At 45.2% G+C, this 24,834-nt stretch overlaps 2 protein-coding genes across 6 annotated transcripts in view; one reads left to right on the forward strand and one right to left on the reverse strand.

Moving 5' to 3' along the window:
- LOC104667537 (protein PMS2CL-like) overlaps positions 1-24,834 on the forward strand; it is a 1,213,215-nt gene that overhangs the window by 684,477 nt on the left and 503,904 nt on the right. The gene's annotated exons all lie outside the window — the stretch shown is intronic.
- The window catches only part of RNF216 (ring finger protein 216), a 158,903-nt gene that overhangs the window by 65,252 nt on the left and 68,817 nt on the right, over positions 1-24,834 (reverse strand). Inside the window, exon 14 of one of the 5 annotated variants that reach the window (XM_030932195.1) lies at positions 6,645-7,026. The exons of the other annotated variants lie outside the window; for them this stretch is intronic. Coding sequence (XP_030788055.1) covers positions 6,991-7,026 — 36 coding nt within the window. The 3' untranslated portion in view covers positions 6,645-6,990. Of the gene's footprint in view, positions 1-6,644; positions 7,027-24,834 lie in introns of those variants that run through there. 5 annotated transcript variants of the gene reach the window in all.

The raw sequence follows: 24,834 nt of genomic DNA on the forward strand, positions 1-24,834 counted from the left end.
CCGCCTCCTGAGTTCAAGTGATTATCCTGCCTCAGCCTCCTGAGTAGCTGGGACTACAGGTACCCACCACCATGCCCGGCTATTTTTATATTTTTAGTAGAGACAGGGTTTCAACATTTTGGCCAGGCTAATCTTGAACTCTTGACCTCAAATGATCCACCCACCTCAGCCTCCCAAATTGCTGAGACACCAGCAAGAGCTACTGACATTTTTACTTTTAAATAAGTAGCATGTACTAGAGTTAGAATCATGTGCAACACTTTTGGAAAGAAATTTGAAACTGTGCTCCCAGAGTCTTAAGCAAATGGATTCTCTTGGAATCAAGAGTCCTACTCTAGGGATCTATTCTAAGGAATAATTCTAAAAAAGAAAAGGCTTTACATATAAAGCTTTGCATTGCATTAACTGTAGCAGCAAAACCAGAAAACACTCTACATTTCCAACTCAGGGGCAAGTATAGGTAAATCAACACACATGTGTGTAATGGAACGACAGCCATCCATGACAGGGTCACAAACTCCTTAAGAATGCAGAAAGTGCTTTGTCATGCTAAGTTAAAACAAACAAACAAACACAGGGCACATTATATGTAGGGAATGATTATAATTATGTGGTTAAAAAAACCCAAAAAACAAAACAAACAAAAAACCAGACACCAGACCACAAGCTAGAAATGCAGCATCACATGGTAGAAGGAATGAAGATGGGACCAGCAGAATCTGTGTAGCCCTTAGCAGCTCCTGGCCTCTTTGTTTACTCGCTAAAAAAACAGGGAAAACAAAAGACCTTGCTGGATTTTGTTTTATTTTTAAAGAGACGGTCTCTGTCACCCAGGCTGGAGTGCAGTGGTATAATTCACAAGTTGGAGGCTTACTGCAGCTTCCAACTCAGGGGCTCGAGCAATCCTGCAGTCTTAGCGTCCCAAGTAGTTGGAACTATAGGTGCACGCTACCATACCTGGCTAATGTAAAGATTAAATAAGAAAATTTAAGAGCTCAACACAGGACAGCTGTTATTTTCCTGCAACAGTGCCCAGAGGTGTCTATATCTAAGTGGTGCTGTCAGACTGCTCACCACATTCTGAAGTGGGTCCCGTATCACCCCTATCCTCCACGTGGAGAGATCAAGGCCACAGGCACATAGCATCATGACTTAACCACCTCATCAGAACTCTCTGAACAGATAAGATGTTCTCTAAGTCTCGTGATGGGAGAGAGTCACCAGCTGCGATCCTGGCTCTACCCCTTTGAGTGCACACTTAACCTGGAGCCTCAGTGTCCCATTGAGGAGAATGAGGGCAATGCCAACCCTTCCCTCTCAGGGTTACTGTGAGGATTAGGAATTGTTTTTAAAGTGCTCAGCACAGCAGCAGATAATCAATGAGCCATACAATTATCATCAGTGTCTATGGATAAAACCTGTTAAAAGTGCAAGATAAGTCGAGCAGAATTTACAGCCTAGTTGCTATGGCCATCATTATAGAAAAGAGATAAACAAGACATGAATTCTGCAGCCTGCAGAGAATAGGGATGGGCATCACTTGTATCTGGTGAGAAGGCTGGCTACTGCTGAGTTAAGGAAAAGATACAGTAGGGGTCTTGGGGCAGGATGTGTGAAGACCAAGGCAGCAGCAAGGTGATCTGGTCTGCCAGTATCAGGTGCTGGTATGTGATGGTGGGACAGTGGGACCTGTGCTTCCATAAGCTGGGCCTTTTTTTTTTTTTTTTTTGAGACGGAGTCTCGCTCTGTCTCCCAGGCTGGAGTGCAGTGGCGCGATCTCGGCTCACTGCAAACTCCACCTTCCAGGTTCACACCATTCTCCCACCTCAGCCTCCTGAGTAACTGGGACTAGAGGCACCCGCCACCACCCTGGCTAATTTTTTTTTTTTTTTTTGAGACGGAGTCTCGCTCTGTTGCCTAGGCTGGAGTGCAGTGACATGATCTCGGCTCACTGCAAACTCCACCTCCCAGGTTCACACCATTCTCCTGCCTCAGCCTCCCAAGTAGCTGAGACTACAGGCGCCCGCCACCGCGCCTGGCTAATTTTTTTGTATTGTAGTAGAGATGGGGTTTCACCGTGTTAGCCAGGATGGTCTCGATCTCCTGACCTCGTGATCCGCCCATCTCAGCCTCCCAAAGTGCTGGGATTACAGGTGTTAGTCACCACACCCGGCCCACCCAGGCTAATTTTTGTTTTTGTATTTTCAGCAGAGACGGGGTTTCACCGTGTCAGCCAGGATGGTCTCGATCTCCTGACCTCGTGATCTACCCGCCTCAGCCTCCCAAAGTGCTGGGATTACAGGCGTGAGCCACTGCACCTGGCCCAAAAGCTAAGCCTTCCAAGCTGAGCCTCTGCATTAAAACAAATGTTGATCTTTAAGTTCCTCTTGGAGTTTGTCAGCCCTGGCCTATTCCAGGAAGCACCAGCTGCTGGCTTCCCCTGGACCTGGCCCATGCAGTTCGATGTCCCCTGGGGTTGCCGGAAGTCAAGTTTGGCTGATGTCAGGGGCAGCAAAGCCCATCCCATGTAGCCACGTAGCTTTCCCAGTTCCACTCAGGCTATGGTGGCTGTCCCTTGCTGGTGAGAAAAAGGAACTTGACTGATATCCGAACAACACCCGAACAGCAATTCCAGTGGGTGTTAAAGCAATGTCTTCTTCAAGGTACCTCATATATAGTTAGGAAAAATAGAACTTCACTTTTATCGAGTTCTTTCCTCTAATAAACCAAATGACATGCCTCATGTTTTTAAGGTGATGAAAAAGAGGTCAGTAAAATTTTCCCCAAGAAGGAAAGGGTGCTTGGGAGCTCCTGCATGGGGGGCTGGAGATGGGGTAGAGTGTTGGTCTGTAGCTCTGTCACCCCACAGGCTTCAGGATGTGCAGGGGGGTGTCAGATGTGAGCAGTTTTACACAGCAAGGGTGGGGGGTGAAGAGAGTGCCCCGGATTTTTGCTGATGGTGAGTCATGCTCTGGATGAAGGCAGTTCTGCCTGCCCTCAAGCCACCATCTTGGGTCCTGGCGGCTCACTCTTCATTCTGCCTCTCTGCCTCACTGGAGGCTCATGGCCTCCAGTGATTGGGCTGCACATGGATAATGTTCACCATGGATGGGTGGGCATGAAGGTAGCTCCCCTGGCTGTGGTAGCTGGAGATGGAAAAAAACATAGTGAACTTGAACAAAACCATCTCCTCCTCTTTGCTCCAGAGCCTCTTGATCTCCTCCATCTTCACAACGTCAGGAGGCCTCCTTCTGGGTCCATGCTCTGTTGGCCTGTGTTCTTTCCTCCTCCCCACACAAGCCCTGGATGGAAGCCAGGGTGTAAGAGAGGCTTGTTGCGTCTTTGGGAGAGCAGGGCTATAGAAACGGTTCTGTTATCTTACTTTCTTAGACGCTGAGGGATACACATTTAAACATTACGACTTCGAAAACAGCGAGCTACAAAGTGAACTACATCAAGGCAAATTCTATTACTTTTTCCTCTTTCCTCAGCAAACTGAAAAGACAAAGTGGTGAGCTAAAAGTGAGAGGGGAGGGGCGTAGTGGAAAAGGAAGTAAAACGCCAGAAGCCAACCTGACAGCAGTCCTGGTCTCACCTCCTCTGCTCTCAAACTCCCAGCCACATGGCAAGTCACCAGCACTGCAGATGCCCATCTCAGGAATAATTAAATCAAATTCATCTTGGGAAAAGAGCTTTAAATATCCAAAGCTCCATTAATCCTCATGCCTTGTAATTAAATATGTATGTTAAGAAGGCTGGACAAAAGCAAAACATTTTCAAAATCTGAATTCTTTATATTTGGAGCACTATAATGCATTTCTAAGTACTGACCTTGTAGAAAACTATGTAAAAAATTCCATGAAGCGCACACTGTAAAAACATGGCAGGAAGAATGTAGATAAAATCTCAGTCCATACTGAGCTTTGAAAAGTATGTCTGGATAAACATCTTCACGAATTAAGGCTTCACATAATTTAACCAATGATAATCTCCTCTCTTTTTTTTTTAAGACGGAGTCTCGCTCTGTCACCAGGCTGGAGTACAGTGGTGCAATCTCGGCTCACTGCAACCTCCGCCTCCCGGGTTCAAGTGATTCTCCTGCCTTAGCCTTCCGAGTAGCTGAGATTACAGGTGCCCGCCACCAAGCCCAGCTAATTTTTTGTATTTTTAGTAGAGACGGGGTTTCACCACTTTGGCCAGGATGGTCTCAATCAATCACTTGACCCCATGATCCACTCGCCTTGGCCTCCCAAAGTGCTGGGATTATAGGCATGAGCCAACATGCCCAGCTTAATCTCCCTCTGTTTTTAACTCTTTCTGATCTTTGGTCCTCTGGGTTCTGAGGAACAGCAGCCCTCATACGCACCTTGGGAAAATCCTTGGTTTCTGCTGCACTGGACCCTCCCTTCTACTTCTTTCCTTGTTACTGAGTGCAGCTTCACATCAATCTTCCAGGGATAGCCTCTCTTTGGTAATCAACCATTAAGGAGATGGGTCATCCCTATATGCTGTGTGTGCCGCATGGAAGTTCCCCAACCCTCGTTTCTAAAATGGAGTGTGGGCTGGGCGCGGTGGCTCATGCCTGTAATCCCAGCACTTCGGCAGGCTGAGGCGGACGGATTACCTGAGGTGAGGAGTTTGAGACCAGCATGGCCAACATGGTGAAACTCTGTCTCTACTAAAAACGCAAAAATTAGCCAGGCATGGTGATGCACGTCTGTAATCCCAGCTACTTGAGAGGCTGGAGGCAGGAGAATCGCTTGAACCCAGAAGGCAGAGGTTGCAGTGAGCCGAGATTGCGCTGCTATGCTTCAGCCTGGGTTGACAGAGTGTGACTCTGTTAATAAAATAAAATAAAATAAAATAAAATAAAATAAAATAAAATAAAATAAAGTAAAATAAAATAAAATAAAATAAAATGGAGCATGCTTCTGCAAACTCTCAAGAACACCACTGCTGCCACGTGGTCTCTGTGGGGGCTTCTGACACCTCTGTCAAAGAGCCCTTACCTACTGCAGCCTCATTTGCTTCTCACAACCACCCTGAAGGGGGCTGGGACAGGAAACAGGATCCCCATTTCTCTGATGAGGAAAGTCAGAGTAAATGATGTGCAGACAGCAGTGGCTTAGAGTCTGAATGTTATCTGTTCTCTGGTTAAGTGCTGCTTAACCATCAGTGCCTTTAGGAAAGCTGAGGCAGGAAAGCCAAATCTGCACAATGAGCACCAGTATTCCTAAATTGATGTTCTAAATTGTGAGCTCATTTAGAATTGCACTTGTCAACTATTTCTTTAAATACATGTGAGCTGGGTTTGGAAGATTTGTCAAAGAAGTTTTCAAAGGTAGTTCTATTTGTGGCAATGAAATACTACCTAAAAAAGATCTTAAAACAGCGGTCCACAAAATTTTGGTACCAGGAACCAGTTTTGTGGAAGACCATTTTTCCATCGACAGGGCGTGGAGGTATGGCTTCAGGCATTACTCTCTCATAAGGAGTGTGCAACTCAGATCCCTTGCATGAGCAGTTCACAACAGGGTCCACACTCCTGAGAATCTAATGCTGCTGCTGATCTGACAGGAGGCAGAGCTCAGGTGGTAATGCTCACTCACCCTGCCCAGTGCTCACCTCCTGTGTGGCCCCGGGATGGGGATTGGGGACCCCTATCTTAAAAGATAAAAGCAGAGCCCTGATTATTCTAATTAGATTCATCACCACAGTCAAGTGAATATTGTAGAAACACCAGGTTCAAAATCAAAATCTAGAAATTAAGGGAACACTGGGTACCGTGACTCATGCCTATAATCCCAGCACTCTGGGAGGTTGAGGTGGGCTGATCACCTGAGGTCAGGAGTTTGAGGCCAGCCTGGCCAACATGGTGAAGCCCTGTCTCTACTAAAAATACGAAAATAAACTGGGCATGGGGTGGGCGCCTGTAATCTCAGCTACTTGGGAGGCTGAGGCAGGAGAATCACTTGAACCTGGGAGGCAGAGGTTGCAGTGAGCCAAGACCGTGTCACTGTGCTCCATCCTGGGCAACAAGAGTGAAACTCCACCTCAAAAAAAAAAAAAAAAAAAAAAGAAAGAAAGAAAGAAAAGAAAAGAAAAGAATTTTTTTTTTTTTTGAGATGGAGGGTTGCTCTGCCGCCCAGGCTGGAGTGTAGTGGCCGGATCTCAGCTCACTGCAAGCTCCGCCTCCCGGGTTTACGCCATTCTCCTGCCTCAGCCTCCCGAGTAGCTGGGACTACAGACGCCCGCCTCGTCGCCTGGCTAGTTTTTTGTATTTTTTAGTAGAGACGGGGTTTCACCGTATTAGCCAGGATGGTCTCGATCTCCTGACCTCGTGATCCGCCCGTCTCGGCCTCCCAAAGTGCTGGGATTACAGGCTTGAGCCACCGTGCCCGGCCAAGAAAAGAAAATAAATTAAGGGGACATGATGTGAGATTTTTAGAAATCAGAGTCCACTCACATCCACTTTTGGACAAAGATACTGTAGAAAGACTCTCATATTGGCACTTGTGTATCTAAATGACATCTTAAATTTCTTCTATGTCTAAAAGGCTGTGACAAGCCCCTCTGCCCCCTGTGAAATCCTGAGATTAACAGATCTCATTAAAGAAGAGGAAACCAACACAGAGAAATTAAGTGCCCCAAATGACCAGGAAATCAAGAATGACAAAAATGCCAGCGTTTTATTTCCAAGCATCCAAGGAAGGAGAAGATAAATGAATCCCCTAGCATTTCCAAGGACCTAAAGTTTAAAGGTGCTAAGAGTTTTGCAAACATCCCCTCCTTCAATCTTCAGACAACCCAGTGGGTGAGGTAGAGATCATGATCTCACCCTTTTACAGATGAGGAAACCAAGTCACAAAGAGACTGAAGGATGTGCCTAGATTATGTAGGTTGTGTCCAGAATCTCGGACTGTCATGCCACAGTTAACATCTTGTTATACTCTTTTTTCTGTTTTCCAGCAGGGAAAAACAACTGTTCTGTCAATTTTCACTTTGCTTGATGGAAGGAACTAGTGACTGCAAATGGAACCAAAGAGGTAATGAGAGCAATAAACAAACAGTGGACATTTCTGCTCTACGTCCTAGATTCCCACAGTTGGCTGATGGGGACACCAGGCTTTCACTTTGCTGTTAAAAAGCACAGAACTGTGTAAAACTGAAAGCATTTCCAAAATGATTAGTCTTCTTTCAATTACTGTTATATTGAGAGAAAAAGCAGAGTAGAAAGCTGTTGAAATATAACTAGACAGTAAATCGAGCCAAGGTAAAAACTGTACATAACACAACAGACTCACATATCTGGAAATCATAAACAAGGAGCTGCTCCATTTCAGACAAACCGCATGTCAGGGGAAAGTGCCCAGCTACACCTCTTTTCTATCCTAAAGCTTTTTAAAAAAAATTTAAATGTTCGTATCTCTGTTGACACTAGTGAAAAGAAGAACACATGTGCTAAGAAATACAGTTTTTATAAACAAAAAGCAAAAACTCCCCTCTTGTCAGGCTTTCCCGCAGCAGTTTGTGTTTCATGTTAAGTTTTGAAGAAAAAAGTTAGAGCTGCATGTATTTACCAGCTTTATCCTTCACATGTAAACAAAGTGAGCAGAAGGCTCACTCTGCACACCTTACCTTGCTTTACTCATCTGACAGTGTATCTCCTGGAGACTTCCTTATCCATACTTATTATCAGGCTTGTTTTATTTTTATTTTTTTTGGACTGGGATATTTGTAAAACTGTGGGTGACTTAGGATTGGGCAATTCTCAGTTTATTTAGCTTTCTTATTACTGAAAGAGTTGCTCTTAATAAGTATGATACGAACTCCCAAATGATGATAACAGCTACTAACATTACTGTGCAGAGCACTGTGTTCTTGAATACAAAATTTAAGTCTGAACTCAATGTTGATTGAATGAGAGAAGTGGGAAAAATGTTCACAAAACTAAGTAAAGGAAATATTCCTTTTTCCTCAAGCGAATCTGAGAAGCCTGGCATCTTACTTGGTTCTGCTGTGGCTTCGTGTCTCATAAAAGAACAGGTTGCCGATTCTGTGAAACAAAATTATACCCTATTATATGGCACCACCATCAGTGCCTCGTGAGCCAATGTGGAGAGCCAAAAGCACAGGAGGGAGGCGGAAGGGGGTCCTGGAGTACAGCGCTAAGGGTCTGGGCAGGTGGATGCTTGAGGGGGGCAGAGGGCAGGCCTGGCTCCAGAAGCTGATATGGCAGCATTTCGGCTGGTTTGTGAGGTATGGGAAAAGTGACAGAAGTTACGCTCAGTTTTTATAATCATGACTCACTCCAAGACTTTCTCAACAATGATCATATTTGTAGTATTAAAAAAAAAAAAAAAAAAGAAAAGTGAAAGGCAAAACATCCTAAGCCGAGGAGGCAGGGCACCTAGAAACCCACATCCCTTCTGCTGTCAAGTGATCAATAATTTCCCACTTTCTGGAGGCCATTTTCTTAAAAAAACAAACAAAAAACCCTAGGCTTGTAGTCAAGCAGTTTTCCTTTTCTCTTGGACTTCCTACAAGTTTTTAAAGCATAAGAAATGTAGTTTTAGGGCTGTAAATTCATGACAGACTTGAGTAAAATAATTTAGATATGCAGAGTTTAGGAAACAGTACAAGGGCCAGGTGTGGTGGCTCACACTTGTAATCCTAGCACCTTGGGGGTGCTGAGCTGGGTTTATCACCTGAGGTTAGGCGTTCAAGATAAGCTCGGCCCGCATGGCAAAATCTCATCTCTACCAAAAATGAAAAAAAAAATTAGCCAGGTGTAATCCCATCTCCTCGGGAGGCTGAGGCAGGAGAATCACTTGAATCCGGGAAGCAGGGGTTGCAGTAAGCCGAGATCGCGCCACTGCATTCCAGCCTGGGTGCCTCTGTCTCAAAAAAAAAAAAAAAAAAAGAGAAAGAAAAGAAAAGAGTGAAGAGGTAATCCCCATTGTTTGCTGAGTTCACCTGTATTATATTTTACTTACATCTTTAAAGATTTTATGGCCAGGTGCAGTGGGTGGCTCATGCCTGTAATCCCAGCACTCTGGGAGGCCGAGGTGGGCGGATCACCTGAGGTCAGGAGTTCAAGACCAGTCTGGCCATGGTGAAACCCTGTCTCTACTAAAAATACAAAAAATTGGCCAGGCATGGTGGTGTGCACCTGTAATCCCAGCTACTCGGGAGGCTGAGGCAGGAGAATCGCTTGCACCTGAGAGGCGGAGGTTGTAGTGAGCCGAGATCATGCCACTGTACTCCAGCCTGGGCAACAAGAGTGAAACTCTATCTCAAAAAGATTTTAAAGATCTTTTTTACTTCTTGTTCCTCTATAAGCCATGTTAGCAATTCTTGGAAGCTAGGTCAATTTTGGTGATTGACTGCTTTATTAAGGTTTCCCAGGTAGTATTAAAGACCTGGAATGTATCAGCCGCTGCAGCAGAATGAAATTCTCCTCTCTCTGCACCATATACCACTTAGACAGGGGAGGAGGCTCCGCCTTCACCTCCCCTAGAAACTTCAGCAGCTCCCATCAGCAGTGCTTTCCCTGTACATCTGCAAGCATCACATAATCCTACATAGTAAGCAGGACTGGCATTGTACATCCTATTCTACAGAAGAGCAAACAGAAGTCCACAAAAGGAAGGGAAATGCCCAGGGCTAGTGAGGGGCAGAGTGAAGATCTCACCCTTCTCGGTCAATGCTCCTGCAATACAGCCCACACTAGCGCTCATGCCCCCTGACAGCCTGCAGGGATGTAAACATGCATATTCTGCCAGGACAGTTCTGCCACACCAGCCTGACACTTAATAACATGCACATGTGCAAAATGTACACATTCGTCATGGAATTGTGATTTGGGGGCTGAAAACTTACAGATGAATCAACTCGGACTCCGTGGTTCGGGGCTTATCTAACACACGGCCGGGAGAGGCTGAAGCGCCACCTTCACACACCCCCTGCAGCAACTTTTCTGCCACTTGCTTGTTGTCTCTTCCCAGCTCACACGGCCGTGCAAAGAACTCTGTTCTTACGGGGTTGCTCTGCCATGTTTTAAGTTCCGACAGAAGCACACCCATTTCTCTAACCTTGTGTGTAGATGGTGAGCCTGGGGTGATCAACGTGAAGAACACTTCTGCTCATGCCAACAGGGTGCTCTGCCAGGTCTACCCATGGTGAAGGGGAGACAAGCCACCTGACACCTCGCCACTCTAGCCGACAGCAGCATTTGACTGCTAGGACACTGTCTTGTGACCCACTTTACTCCCTGCTCCTTACTTCTTAGTTATAAGCAGTAATTAGTAATGTCAGTGTTCCTGTTCTGGCTGGATTGCTCCAGGCCCATTAATAATACAAGAGCAGGAGCAGATGAATGCGTAAGTGTACAAGAGAGGTTTCAAGGTTAAAAGCAGTAATGGAGAGAGCTATGGTGGGGGCGGGGAAGACAGTGCTGGTGTCTGTAGAAGAGGTGGGGAGGGAGGAATGTGTGTGTGAGAGAAACAGAGTATGTGTGTTAGTTTTAAGTCTATTCTTTAAAATGCCCAGCTTCTCTTTAGGGGCAACATGTATGGCAAAACACAACTTCTTAGTGTCCTCAATCAAGTGAAGTACAATCTTCTATCTGGCATGGACACATGGTTCTGGCCACCCAGCAGGGAGTCCATCAGTACTAATACTAGATACTGGAGAGTTACTAATGTATGAAATTGAGGTCAGAGGAAACTACACCAATATCCTTCAAACATATTTTCGATGTTTAAAATAACTTCTCTTACAGAAGGCAATGCCTGCTTGCTCAGCAGAATTGCTACCTTCCCACTTAATGCTTTTACAGTGAAAGTCAAGACAAGTAATGAAGGACAGACCCTGGGGCCCACAGTCAGGCCCTCCTACTCTAGTGGAAGAGATAGAATACTTTATATTGTTATAATTGCCTCTGCATCCCTACAAATCTCCACGTTTTCAAGGAGGGATTTCAAAAGGTACAATTTCCGACATTCCTACCCAGAGCTTTGCTAAAAAATTGAATGACAGCAAATAAGCCTGCAAATTATGCCTGGAAAAGGCTTAGTATGGCTATTTGAAAAATATTTGCTTGGGAGATGGAAGAGGGAACTATGAATTGAGGCTGGCAGCCAAATGTGAATTCTTTAGTTGTTTATATCTACATTGCCTTCTAAGCAGACAAGGATTTGCCACTAAGCCTTTTACTTGTTCCTCACATACCAAAAGCTAACTGTTTTACATACTAGGAAAGTAACAACTTTATTTGCTGATTTCGCAACCCAAACTAGACATTTTAAAAAAGTGGTCATAGCAACGCTGGGTGAATCAGAACCCATCCTTATTAGTCAGACATACTCTGTGGGAAAAGGCAGCAGTTGGAAGCAGTCTTGAATTCTAACTACTAAAAGCCATACTAATTCCCGTGGGGCTCTGACTTCTGGTGCAAGGTTTCTCACTGGCTGCATCCTGTCTGGCAGTGCCTGAGCTTCTGCTGCAAGCAGGGCCCGTGCAGAAGGCAAGTGAGGAGAAACGCAGAGCTGCTGAGTTCCAGCTCCTTCCACACACCACAAAACCCCATCCCTCACCTCCAGCACAAGGCAAGGCACTCCTTTTTAGGTGGTAAAATAAGCCTTCCAACAAACCAGAATAGCTTGGAGCTTGAAAATATACAAGCATATTTTAATAATTACATTTCTGTTTTTCAAGTTATCTTAATAAAAACAAAAATTCTTTTGCTCATGTTCAGACATGACTAAGTTAATGACAATGGCTGTAAAAAAGTGACACACGCATCCTCCTCCTCCCCTGACCCTTGGTGAGCATCCCCAAAAGCGATCCACTGCTATCCATTTCTTATCTATCCTTCCAAATAGATTTTATGTCTGTGTTAGCAAGCATCTCTTCCTCCTCCCATTTAAGACACAATTGTGGGCATATTGCACCCATTGTTCTACATCTTGCTTTTTTCACTTAATATCTTGGAGACAGCTCCATATTTGCACAATGGGATTCCACGTCATTCTTTTAAATGCTATGGTATATGCTAGGGGCTGAAAAATTACAGCTCATTGGCCAATCTGGCCCTCTGCCAATTTTTTTATAAATATAATTATACTGGGACACAGCCACATTCATTTGTTTACATATTGTCTGTGGTTACTTTCACGCTACAAAGGCAGAGTTAGGTAGCTGGGACAGATACCATATGGTCCGCAAAGCCTGAAATATTTATAACCTTGCCTTTTACAGAAAAAGTCTGCTGACCCCTGGTATGGATGTTTGCAGAAAAAGTCTGCTGAACCCCAGTATGGATGCTGATTCCCCAGTATGGACCTCCACTGTATAGACATACCAAAATGTACCGAAACTGTTCCCTGCTGGTGGGTACTGCATTGGATATCCTTAAGAATAAAATTAAACTCCTTTAATGCTGAGCAGCTCCAAGACATTTGAGGAAGGAAAGAGCAGGAACTAGCTAGGAAGAAACCGGCATGAAGAAGCCAAGCTTAAAGAGGGAACTTCAGAGCAAGCTACAACCTCCCGAAGTGTCAATTCCTCTTTTTAGAGGAAGTAAGAAGAGAACTGTAGGTCTTTTGATAAGAGGAAATTCCCCTTTGCTATATCAAAGCTACTCCCTGTGCTTGTGTTGTTCTAAAGTTAGGCAAGACTGCCTGAAGCATACTGTGACCAAATTAGGAAGCAAGAAGGCTGATGTCTCTAAAGCTGGTCACCCATGGCCAGGCTGCCCAGGCATGCAAAGACAGAGATGGACGCGGGTGGAGACTCTCAGGCCAACAAGGAGATGCTATTTGCTTAAGAAATCGACCTTAAAAATGATACTTAACGAAAATTAATAACTGTTCTATAAGATGGAATTCACTTGCTGTTGTTGACCAAAAAAAGGCTTCCAAGGTTTCCACAAGCAAAGAACATGAGAGCAGCACAGTGAGACGAATGCTCCCAGGCATCATCGGTTTATTCCAAAGGCAGTGAAGGTCTTGGAAAGTGCCAGGGAAATTATACCACTTAGCTCTTTGATAGATTGAGATAGTCAGTTTTACACTATTGAGAAAAGAAGAATCCAGAAAGGTCTTACTAAAAATGGCATTTTGTAAACTTTCCATTTTAGGACTGCCTACCCAATTTATTTATTTGCTGGAATGGTTTTCAAACAAGTATTTCAGCTTCAAAACAAGGTCTAGGTATGCAGTACTTGAATCATTCACACTGAGCTTGCTTCAGCCACTGCTACTCAATGATACTCTCTTTCAGGAATGACTTTCTGAGTTAACTTTTGGTTCTGAGCCAATGAGCTCAAAACCTATTCTGACCACCAGCACTATCTGGGTAACAACGTTTGACCTTGAAAATCCTTGCTTTCCTCCAAAACTTCCAGATCAGCAAGATTCTTGGACACAATTTTTATTCCCTTGGCAATGTGCTTAGTTCAGTTCCAGCATCTGCTATGAGATCAGTCAGTCAGAATTAAGGTAAGTTTAAACGACAAAACAAATCTCAGTTCTTGTTTATAGGAAAACCTTCAAGGAAGCCAAGCAAAAGGATGAGGCCCACTTGTGGCTCAATTTGAGTACCTGCTTGCCTTGGAGGAGAGATCTGTGTGGTGGCCATGCCCTTCAGCCTGTGGAAAGTACATTCTCTGCAGCTGCGTAGCTTTTGTTGGGCTGGTCTCCTGGTCTGCCAGGGTGCATGGGGCAGAAATCTTACAGCCACTGTCTCAAAGTGTTCGAGGTGTTGTCAAAATAGCTAAGCATTTGCCTACTAACTACCTGTTTTGACTTTGAACATTTATTTATAATCATCTAAAGGACCCATACATTTTATAGAAAAGACAATATACTTTCCAAAGACTCTGGTTAACTGACATGCAAATCCACCAACTGAGAACTGTATTTCTAGTAGTTAAGGCTTCTGTGGCTCAACTTTAACTGAGCCAAAATGTACACTAACGGGCCACTGGGGACACAGATGGGTTAGGGAGCTATCCCTGAACCCAAAGTTCATACATAACCAAGAGACAAAAGTTTGATGACTTCAAGCTACACTAAGTTAGCACTTAACCTATCCACGATTCTTCTTCATCTGTACAATAAGCAGGTCCGAGTTATATGACCTCCTGGGTCCCACTTATAAATCTAACACCTACAACTGCAAGTCAAGAGTACCAAATACCAATATACAAAACCACCTGCGCAGACCCAGTGCAGCAACTTGTACCAAGGTTTGAACCACACATTCACACGTCCAGCAGCCAGAGAGACGAAAACGACACGCCAGCCTGTCCTGACCTCACACTCCCCAGTCTGAGGGCCCAGCAGAAGCACCACATCGCCTTCCTCTGTTTTTTCTTATGGCTGCTGCCACCTCGGAGCCTGGACTAAGAAAGGCTGTAGGCACGGGGTGCGCACAGCTGCGCCTACTGCTGAGAGCGCCTCTCCCTGCCGGTCTCCTCTCTCTCTGCAGAACAGAAGACTCCGTGGCTATAGACAAGTTCTGTTGTCCTTTTATGGTAGAAAAATGAATTGCTTGCTAACAGTGGTGCCGAGAGAGATGACAGAATGGAAAGTTGTCATTTGTTGTGGTTTTGGCAGCCACAGAATAGTGTTCTCCCCTAGTCATCCTTGGATGGATGGTGCACACCAGGCATTCACAGAGGGAAAAGCAAAACCCCTGGTCAAACTGTTCCCAGATGTGTTCTTCCCTTGCTTTGCCTGTGAACGGATGTGTTTATTAATGAACAGTGTCAAGCCCCATTGTGGAAATGTACTTTTTACAAAACAAGGTATCAAAAGGCTGTTTGTGTTGCACTGAAAGACTAAGCAGAGGTGCCCCAGAAGACATGTTTCCCGTCAGAACGCATCCAAGGAACAGACTTCATTTCCTCACAAAACGAGGATGTAGGACTGCGCTGGACAGGGAGGGGACCCCACTTGAAGGAGTGGCTGTGACTCTCAGCACAACCCAGCACAGCCTTGATCCCTGACTCCTGGGAGGCACGGAAAGACAAGAAAGCAGTCACCACCTCCAGACAAATCCAGCCCAAGGGGAAACACACTGACATCCAAAGTCCCTGTGGTGACGAACAGCAGTTGGTACCGCATGGCCTTAAATTGTTTGTATTTCTGTCAGGAGGCCCATGGAAAAAAAGCAGGGCTCTCAGCAGTTGGGAAAACATGTTGCAAAAGGAGAATTAAGCAATTCTCTGTATGCACATCACAGAGAAATTAAGCTGATCTGAGTGAGAGAAATTAAGCTTATCCAACATGCCTTTGGCTGGAAAACAAGCCTTTCTAAATGAGTGGGGAAAAAACTTGTGAAGGTTACATGGTTTCCTCCTTATGTAAAGCACCTGAGGACTAAAACAAATTCACTGGCCAGTGGGAATGCAGCAAAGCAGCAACTACCCAATGATCTACTCCAGGGCAGTCACACATACCAAAGGAAGGAGGAGCAGGCCGGGGCAGCCTTCTAGACACCCGTGCCCAAGATCGTGTCCAATGGCCTCATGTCGGCCGCTCTTCCCCGGCCACTGCCATCCTTGCTTTTGACTACTGCCCCGCGTCTCCCCTCTTGCCCCCAACCTGCCCTTAGAACCAGGTTCCTTCAGGCCGAATCCCACCTAGGCCTTCTGGAAAATGGGAAAAGTAATTACCTGCAACACTGTACGAACAGGCTCCGGGAACACTATAGAAGGACCGCGTGTCCCCAGGTTACCTGAAACGACTTGCCATAGTGTAACTACATGGGCAAGGTGTTCCAATTCTCTTGATATTCTATATCTGATCTCTCCCTCCCTCGCTCCCACTCCCTTTCAAGGACCTACAAAATTCACCCTCCCCAAACCAGCATGTGACCCCACTGACTCCCTCCATTACGCCAGCAACAGCTCCAAGGAGGGGGATGGGGAAGTCTCCAGGATAAAATACACCCTCCTTGTTTTGTTCTGTGTTGCAAAATCCTCAACAGGGTCTATTTATCATCAAAGTCCTACTTCCTTCTGCTCTGGACACACTTGTCTACCGGCTGACCCTTCACCCAGCTTTGCTTGTGTCATTCTCTGGCCCTGGAGTAAAGCTCTCCCCATCTCCGCCAAAAAGACCCCACTACGGCCTGGTCAGGCCCAGACTCATGTCGCTCATGCAGAGCCGCATGTTCCTCACAGCAGTCACCATCACTCTCTCATCCCACTGATGGGTCAGTTACGGCCATGGCTGCCCTTTTGCTTTCTTACTCTCTTTGGCACAGAAATGCTCAATACATATTTGCTGAATGAATGACCAGACTTCAACCAAAGGAGAAATCAGCCCACATGTCTCCACATAGGCAGATGATAGGCAGCTGGTAATGATAGTATTTAGAGAAGATGAAGTGTCAGGCAGGGTGAGGGGCAAAACCTTCACTGGCCTCTTCTGCACTATGGCTGGGCTAAGGATTTTTTATTCTTTTGTTTGTTTAAAGAGATGAGGTCTTTCTATGTTGTACAGGCTGGCCTCAGCCTCCTGTGCAGCTGGGACTACAAGTGCACACCACCACTCCCAGCCTGGGGAAAGATTTTGATGGAGTCCAGAGACAGAAGGTGGGGAAGGGAAGAAAGAATCTTCACAGCAGTTTGAGGGCTTAGGATGCAAGGGTGTTCGCCTGGAGAAGACAGAAGCTAGGAGCAGAACAGGTTAGGTCAGAGTGGCAGGTACTGGCCTTGAGGGTGAAAAGTAGGTTTTTATGGGAGGCAAGAAGGCCTTGAAGCTAAGAGGGCTGTGGGAACATGAGATGTTTTTAGCAGCAAAGTCTAATAGAGCAGGGGAGAGAAGGGCAAAAGGACAAGCTGTAGTCAAAGATGAGAGGAAGAAATTGTGATCTATTTCACTCTCTTTGGGCTAGAATCTGGATCAGCTTCTCATACACAGGCAGCTTTTGAAACTGAAAATGCTTTTCATACAAGCTTCTGATGGGAAATAAAACTGAAAAAAAAAAAAAGTACTTTTATAAGGCTATGGGGATTTCATCTGAGAAACTCTCTTAGCCTGTTTCTTTTTGAAAAGCAAATGCCAATCCTAGTTTAAAAATCTTCAGTTTTCTAGAAATCACAGAGTTTGGGCTAGAGAGACACTTAAAAGTCATCTGGGGTCTCTTCTGGTTGCAGCTGGACTACATGTAAGCAGTTGTCCTAGAGCAAGGAGAATCTGTTACAGGCTGTACAATGCTCTCAACACAGAACCCCAGGCTTCCTGGGAACCCAATTCATCGGCTGAAGTCTAGCGAGCTGTCTAAGATTCTTTTATACACATACACACACACACACACACATATGCTGGAGTGCAGTGGCACCATCATGGTTTACAGCAGCCTGGATCTTCTGGGCTCAGGTGATCTTCCCACCTCAGCCTCCTGAGTAGCTGGGACTACAGATGCACAGCACCACGCCTGACTAATTTTTTTTTTTTTTATTTTGTGTAGAGATGAGGTTGTGCTTTGTTGCCCAGGCTGGTCTTGAACTCATAGCCTCAAGCAATCTTCCTGCCTCATTCTCCCAAAGTGCTGGGATTACAGGCATGAGCCACCGCACTGGCCTCTTGGATTCTTCATAGGTAGTTTAGGTCTGTTTTCCCAGAGAAGTTGGAAAACACCAGGTCCCTACCACTTATACAGAAGAATCTTGTGCAGAGAAACTACACAGGAAGCCTTTCCTCCTCTAGGATGAAGAACCCTTTAACCTTCCCACAAAAAGCTGTTGACATTTTCCTGTTATGTTACACATTTTCTCATCTCTTAAAAAAGTGAACAAGCCACAAAACAGAACATTTGAGTAAGTGTCTTTCCAGTCCCCAAGAGTGAACTGGAAAGCAGCAAAGCAAACCAAAACACTGAGAGCACAGATAAAGTTAACACTGGAGAGAGCTAGAGTTTTGACCTCTTATTTTTTTTTTTTTTTGAGATGGAGTTTCGCTCTTATTGCCTAGGTTGGAGTGCAATGGCTTGATCTCGGCTCACTGCAACCTCTGCCTTCTGGGTTCAAATGATTCTCCTGCCTCAGCCTCCTGAGTAGCTGGGATTACAGACATGCACCACCACACCTAATTTTTGTATTTTTAGTAGATACGGGGTTTCTTCATGTTGGTCAGGCCGGTCTTGAACTCTCGACCTCAGGTCATCCACCCGCCTCGGCCTCCCAAAGTCCTGGGATTATAGGCGTGAGCCACTGTGCCCAACTTTGACTTTTTTTTTTTTTAAACTAACTGTTTATTGTAGAAAATTTTAAACATATACAAAAGCAGAGTATATAATGAACCCTATGCATCTGTTATCGTGTTTAATAATGATCGACTCAAAACCAATTCTAGCTTATCTATACCCTGCCTGTTCACTCATCCCCCCTCCTCTGCATAATTTTGAAGCAAATCCCAGATTACAAATAATTTCATTTATAAATATTTCAGTTTGTATCTGCAAAAGATAAAGACTCTTGAAACTAATGCAGCATATCAGAATCACACCTAAAAACACAAATAACAATGAGAAACTCTAGATTGGACTCCTGATGCTGTCAATTCCTAGCTGTGACTTTGAGCAGATATGGAATAAAAAGCCTCTAAAACCCAGGAAGAGTTTTATTAGCAAATACCTAGACCTCAGCCTGTTTTAACTATGATGCCAAACTCCCTGCTCAAGCTGTTCTTCCCATACTGACCCTGATGACCTGACAGAATTGCACACTAGCTTTTTGTTGTGTTCCTCACCCACAACCTCAGCAGATTGGATTTTGTTTCTCATCACTGCTCTGCATTACCAAGGAGATTCGGAGTCCATCTTCTCAGGGGACATTAGCATGCTGTACAGAAACAGAGCACGAACTGTTACTTAGTTTCAGAAGAGATGGCAGGGACTGCTCCCTTAGCCTGTTACACTGGACATGAAGGGCAGCAGGCTTTCCGGGGCTAGGTGGTTTATTCCACTTGCAATGATGTACTGGCCACAGACACAGACACACATTTTCTAACTGTGCTCTATGGGAATGCCATGTGGCCTCTGGGGAGTGGAGATGTGACAGAGACCCTCTGTATTCTTTGTCTCAAAGTCAAGAAGACACCGAGGAATAAAAGGCCTTTTACACTCTCGGCTACATTGCAATTGGAATCTGACCTTGAATTCAAGAATAAACACAAGAAATTCCACCCAACGGTAGCTTCAGCTCAGGCTTTGCTCTCATCTTGCTCGATGTGCTGAACACTCCTCTTTGCTACTGTTCCCCTTCTCCACATTCCCCATCCTGACACAGACACCCACGGGGACAGAGGGTGTTTTCATGCTTGTGGTATTACCATAGCAACAATTTCTCCTCTACCTGAAAGGCTGGAAACCCTGCAGTGTTCTGTGCTGTGAATGCAAAGAGGGAACACTATCACTCTGCACCTCAGCACACACCACAAGTCGCACATGTGCATTCACACACGGCCCCTTCTCAAGGACATCACAATGAGATCACGACAACAAATCAGGATGCTGACACCTAGCAACACAAAATCAGTGCAATGACAAAAAGGAGGCAAAACATTTCTTATAAAGAGATATTTTGTAGGTATCAATTCTTGAGGGATTTTTTTTTTTTTTTTTTTTGAGACGGAGTCTCGCTCTGTCGCCCAGGCTGGAGTGCAGTGGCCGGATCTCAGCTCACTGCAAGCTCTGCCTCCCGGGTTCACGCCATTCTCCTGCCTCAGCCTCCCGAGTAGCTGGGACTACAGGCGCCCGCCACCTCGCCCGGCTAGCTTTTTGTATTTTTAGTAGAGACGGGGTTTCACCACGTTAGCCAGGATGGTCTCGATCTCCTGACCTCGTGATCCGCCCGTCTCGGCCTCCCAAAGTGCTGGGATTACAGGCTTGAGCCACCGCGCCCGGCCTCTTGAGGGATTTTTAATGTGAAATTTCTAACACGGATCTCTCCTTTGATGAGGCCACAGTCACAGAAAAATGTCATTAAATTATTTTAGTAAAATATACAAAGGAACTTAATAGGTGGTGTGTGGTTTCTAGAAAGAGGGCCGCTCCAAGCTTCCGATCCCCACAGGCTGTGACAAGCCTGAGAAGCAATGGCTAACTGGTACACAAAACCACAAAACAGAGCCCCTTTATTTTAATAAAGTACTCATACAAACTCGTTAGAAATCCACAGAGAATCTTTTTCTGTGAGTACTACAGACACAGTGTGTTTTAGTGGAGACCAAAAACAACAACAAAGAGACAAGTAGGTGTGTCCGTCCACTTCAAGGACAGTCCAAGGTGAGCAGCCCTGGCCTCCGAGCCTGCCCGCTGCTGTGGGTGGGCAGGATGACCAGTGCCCTCCCAATAGGACAAAAACTCATGCCCAATGCACCATGAAGACAAACTCTGGATTTTCATCTCTCCACTGTGACTAATTCGGAGTTCTCTAGCATAGTGTATCACCGTCTTTGTTTCTAGGCCCTTCCTATACCCATTTCTTTTGAATATCATCCCTGAGATTCCAAATCTTCTGGGTACGAATAAGAAATCAACATGAAACCTGAGGGGAGGAGCACAGCAGTGCTGCGAACAGAGAATGCAGACCCTGAGAGTGGGAGGAAACCCACGACAGCCTCCCCCAGCACGTGGCTCTGCCCAGGTTGCACAGGGCCTTTCTCTGAACTTGAACAACATGGACTAAAGGAGAGCTGTCATTTATTATAGAATGTATTGGTTAGCAAAAAAATCAGCTGGAAAAATCTACCCCCTTTACATGGCAGGACACTGGGGAGCTGGTAGAAATGAGCTGAGTGGTGAGTGATGAGTCATCTTCTGCTCCCCAATGGAATTTTCCACCGGCCTACTTTAGGCGAACTCCATGCCCTTGTGGCAGCAGGTTCACAAAACTGGAGGCAGTTCCTCCTTTCTAGGATCTCCGTTCATCACCGAGGCCACACATCTGCACACACCATCCCCACTGGGCAGCTACTACTTCGTGACACAAAGTGCCAGGCACTGGACTTGGCACTTCACCCATGCTGTTTCCATTGGTTTTTCACACAAGCTCTACGAAGTAGGTGCAACCATTCTTATTGTACAGGGAAAGGAAATGTGGCTTAGGGAGATCATGTATTCACCCCAGGTCACAAAGCTAGTGAGCGGAGGAGCTAGAGTTAAAGCATAAGTGAGTTTAATGTCAAAATCCCTCGTCTTAGCCACTGAGCTATACCGTTTCCCTCACTGTGATGCAGCAAAAGCCGCACATTTCCCTGCTATTCATGGCCTCACAGCACCCAGTGCTGTGCAGAGCTGCACATCAATGAACACTTCTCACGTAAGGACTTCAAAAGAATTCTTGAAACAGAAAACTTACTATGAAAGCCCAGCTAAAGACGTGTCCCAAACAATGCCTCTTCATATGAATGGAACAGGAGGTTTGTGATTGGTCTCCTGAGAAGGTGGAAATACTAACCCACAAAGGTAGCCCAGGACCAGAAGGGAGCCCCAGGATGTTGTCTGGGACAAGGAAGAGCCAGGCCCATTTCCTAGGGATCAGGGAGGTCGGCAACATCTGAGGCCCCAGGTCGCTGCCGGGTCCTCGGAGCCCATGCTGACTCTAGACTTCCTTGGCTCTGAAATGAAGGTGGGTGTGGGCTCTACCACCTGCCGGGGGGTCAGCATTTCGAGGGGAGAAATCTGAGGGGCTGCAGCAGCCCTGCAGAGGGAGTGGGAGTGGCAGCATAGGCCATGTCCACTCAGCTCCCAGCCTCCTCCAAGGCAGGCCAAGGGGAGAGGCAGGCGCTTCTGCCATTAGCATCTGACATGAGGGATAAAGGAGCTGGAATACAGGGGAAAAAACTATTTCTGTAGGGCCAAGCAGAAACAAAAATAAAATTTTTGTTCATATTGGCGTTTTGGTTTAATGCATACGTATTCTTACCTTTCCCTATTTCGGGTTGTCAGCTCTCTCCCTTCTGAATAATCACTGAAACAGCAAGCATGGTATTTGACTCTTAATGGGAAGGCAGGGTGGGAAGAGAGGCAAGCAACATTTGCCTTTTATTTTTCTTCTTTAAAAGTATCTCACAAACACATTTACTCTATACTGTATTTACTGTGCTTCAATAGCATGTAACGGAAGAGGATGTGCTTGCGTGTGTAATGAACCAAAATCTTCCCAGGATCAAGAAGTCTGTGAATAGATTCACTATGCTTTCAAATTTTAAAAAGTGAAATTTTAGAAAGTGAAAACTGACAAAAGTACTCAGACATAAGTAGAATTAAAAATCCTGAAGCCTCCTTGCTATGACGCCAGCCCTGCTCAGTACTTGATGGAAGGAAGGCTCACAGGAATGGTGTCTGTGACCCACTCTGAGGCTGTTTTAAGGCCGGGAGGCTTCCCTTTGGGTTCTCAGCTCTGCCATTTACCGTTACCCGACTTTAAGCCAGTGTCTATTTTGTAGGGCTGCTGTGGGGACCAATATGAGCTGAGAGCTCTGCCAGGCACCCTACATGATATACCTGTAAGGGAGCGTCCTTCTGTGGCCTGAACCTGAAGCTCTTCAGAGGGACTCATGTTGGGCTCCGAAGGAAGTGACTCACCTCGGAGGAGCAAGGGCAGGTCACATTCCATGATGAGGAATTCTCACACCACCCTCCTTCATATTTGACTCACATTATGCAGCATGGACTTCCACTCTAGTAAATGAGTCCTCATTTGTGGGCTTAAAAATCTTTTTGTCACCCAGACATTTGGTTCCTGTCAACGCTACTTCCTGAATAAAGGTCTTCCCTGATAGTAGGAACAAGTGGCCCAAGCTTCATTCATCTCTAGATAAATGTGAAGGCCTGTGCTCAGCACAGGAGTCAGCTGACTGGCTGGGTCCCAAATTAGAGTGCTGTTAATAAGTGCCAACCACCCGCCATCACAGCTGGAGCTGCCCTGGCACTAATAGCTGGTCCACACTCATTTACATTTTCTTCACGCAGCCATGCAGCTACTGTAGGCGGCTGCAGATGCCTGTTTTTTAACCAACAAACTGGTTCACTGCAGATGTGAATTTTGGTTGTATTTCACGGCTGTAAAGATAATAACAGCAAATGCTACAAAGAATAGGATGGGGCCTGGAAAGGGCAGAAAAACATAAGCAGGGAAGAAAGTTGGCAGGTAAGAAAGGATAAATAAATACAAGTGACATTGGGAAAAGATGGGTGGTTACACAACCACACACACATTTGCAGTTTCCACGAAAAGACTCTACACCAGATGTTCTTCAGTTACTCTGATTAAACTCTCACCACCTGATGGTCTCTCATCCTTAGCACTCGCTTCATGAGTGGGCCTAAACCTCCACTGCGTGGCCCTAAGTTTCTGGAAAACTTGACTTACATACCTGTGAGTTTATAAAGCAAAGTTATGACTGTGGCAAAGCAGAAAAGACTCAACAGTGAAACTTCTGACTCTAAGAATACATACTCCAGAAGCATCACTTTCAAATCTCCTTTTATGTAACACTCTTCAGTCCCACACCAAATATACCCAATTCATTCCTAAAAGAAGCACACTGAAAACAAACTAATGAATTATCTGAGAACACACAAGGGAGCTGAGAGCCTTGACAAAAGCATTCCATCATATCAATGAAACAAAGACTCTCCATTTCATCAAAGATACAGTATCTCATTCTTCAGGGATTCCAGAGGAATGATTCCAGCCATTCAAGTCCTCCTCCAGAGAGCACATTAATATAAACGCATCATTTCAGAACAAGTTTCTGAAAATCCAGCTGGAATTTATATTACTGGCAAAGACACTTGCAATGAGAAAGCAGGTGCCCTTACTCTTACACGGGTCAAAATTAGCTTGTGGCTCATTTCTTAAATATTGGGAATCCTCAAGGATTAGCGACTGCTTTAGCCATCTTGCAAGAAAGAATGGCATAAGGAGAATTTGCACAATTGAGAAAGGTAAAAGTGTATGAGCTAATAACATGGACATCTTAGATGAAGTCTAAATGCATGTAGTGGTTTGCTTTAGTACCTGAGCCTAAAATAACTGTGTCAATTCTGCTTACAAAACAGTGTTTTGCTGACACACACTTTTCAAACACCCATGAGGAACAAAACCCTTTCCTCACGGAGCATCAGTGCCACCTAGTGGCAACTCGTTCCACAGCCCACAAATAAGGACACAAGATTTAGGCATAAACTCCTTCTCATCCAAAGGACAAGGTGGGACTTCTCTGATTCCGCTGGTGGTCACTGAGCCAGCTCCACCAGGCTGTCACTGCCTCAGGTCCCCATGTGATAACATTTTTCACTTTATTTTCCATAATGGGCCAAACACATAACCCTTACCCTAACATCAGAAACTAAAATGTGAATGCTATTATCCGTAGGTGAAAGTCAAGTTCTGAAGCATATTGTAATCGATCATGTAATCATAACACACATTCTCTCCACTGCAAAACGTTGCTGAGGGGCATAAAAAGATGTGAATAAATGAAAAGACATACTTTAAACTTAGCACGGCCCAGCATTTCGAAGCTAATAATTTCCCTGATAGGCACCTTGCCCTCCACCTCTTTCCTCCTTTTGCTGCTCATTTCAGACTCCAAAATGTTCTTCCAGCCTAGATCTAATCACTGATCTAGGGTCACCGATTTATGGAGCACCTATTATGTGCCAGGAATTGTAAAAACACGTACACATTGGATGTCTCCCCTAAAATCTCAACATGTCTGAAACAAGAGTAACCTTCCCTCCTGAATCTTTTGGATTCCATTTCCGGTTTTGTAAACAGCATCATCAACTACATAGTGGCCTACACCA

The sequence above is a fragment of the Rhinopithecus roxellana genome, chromosome 6 (assembly GCF_007565055.1).
Source record: "Rhinopithecus roxellana isolate Shanxi Qingling chromosome 6, ASM756505v1, whole genome shotgun sequence".
Taxonomy (NCBI): Eukaryota; Metazoa; Chordata; class Mammalia; order Primates; family Cercopithecidae; genus Rhinopithecus; species Rhinopithecus roxellana.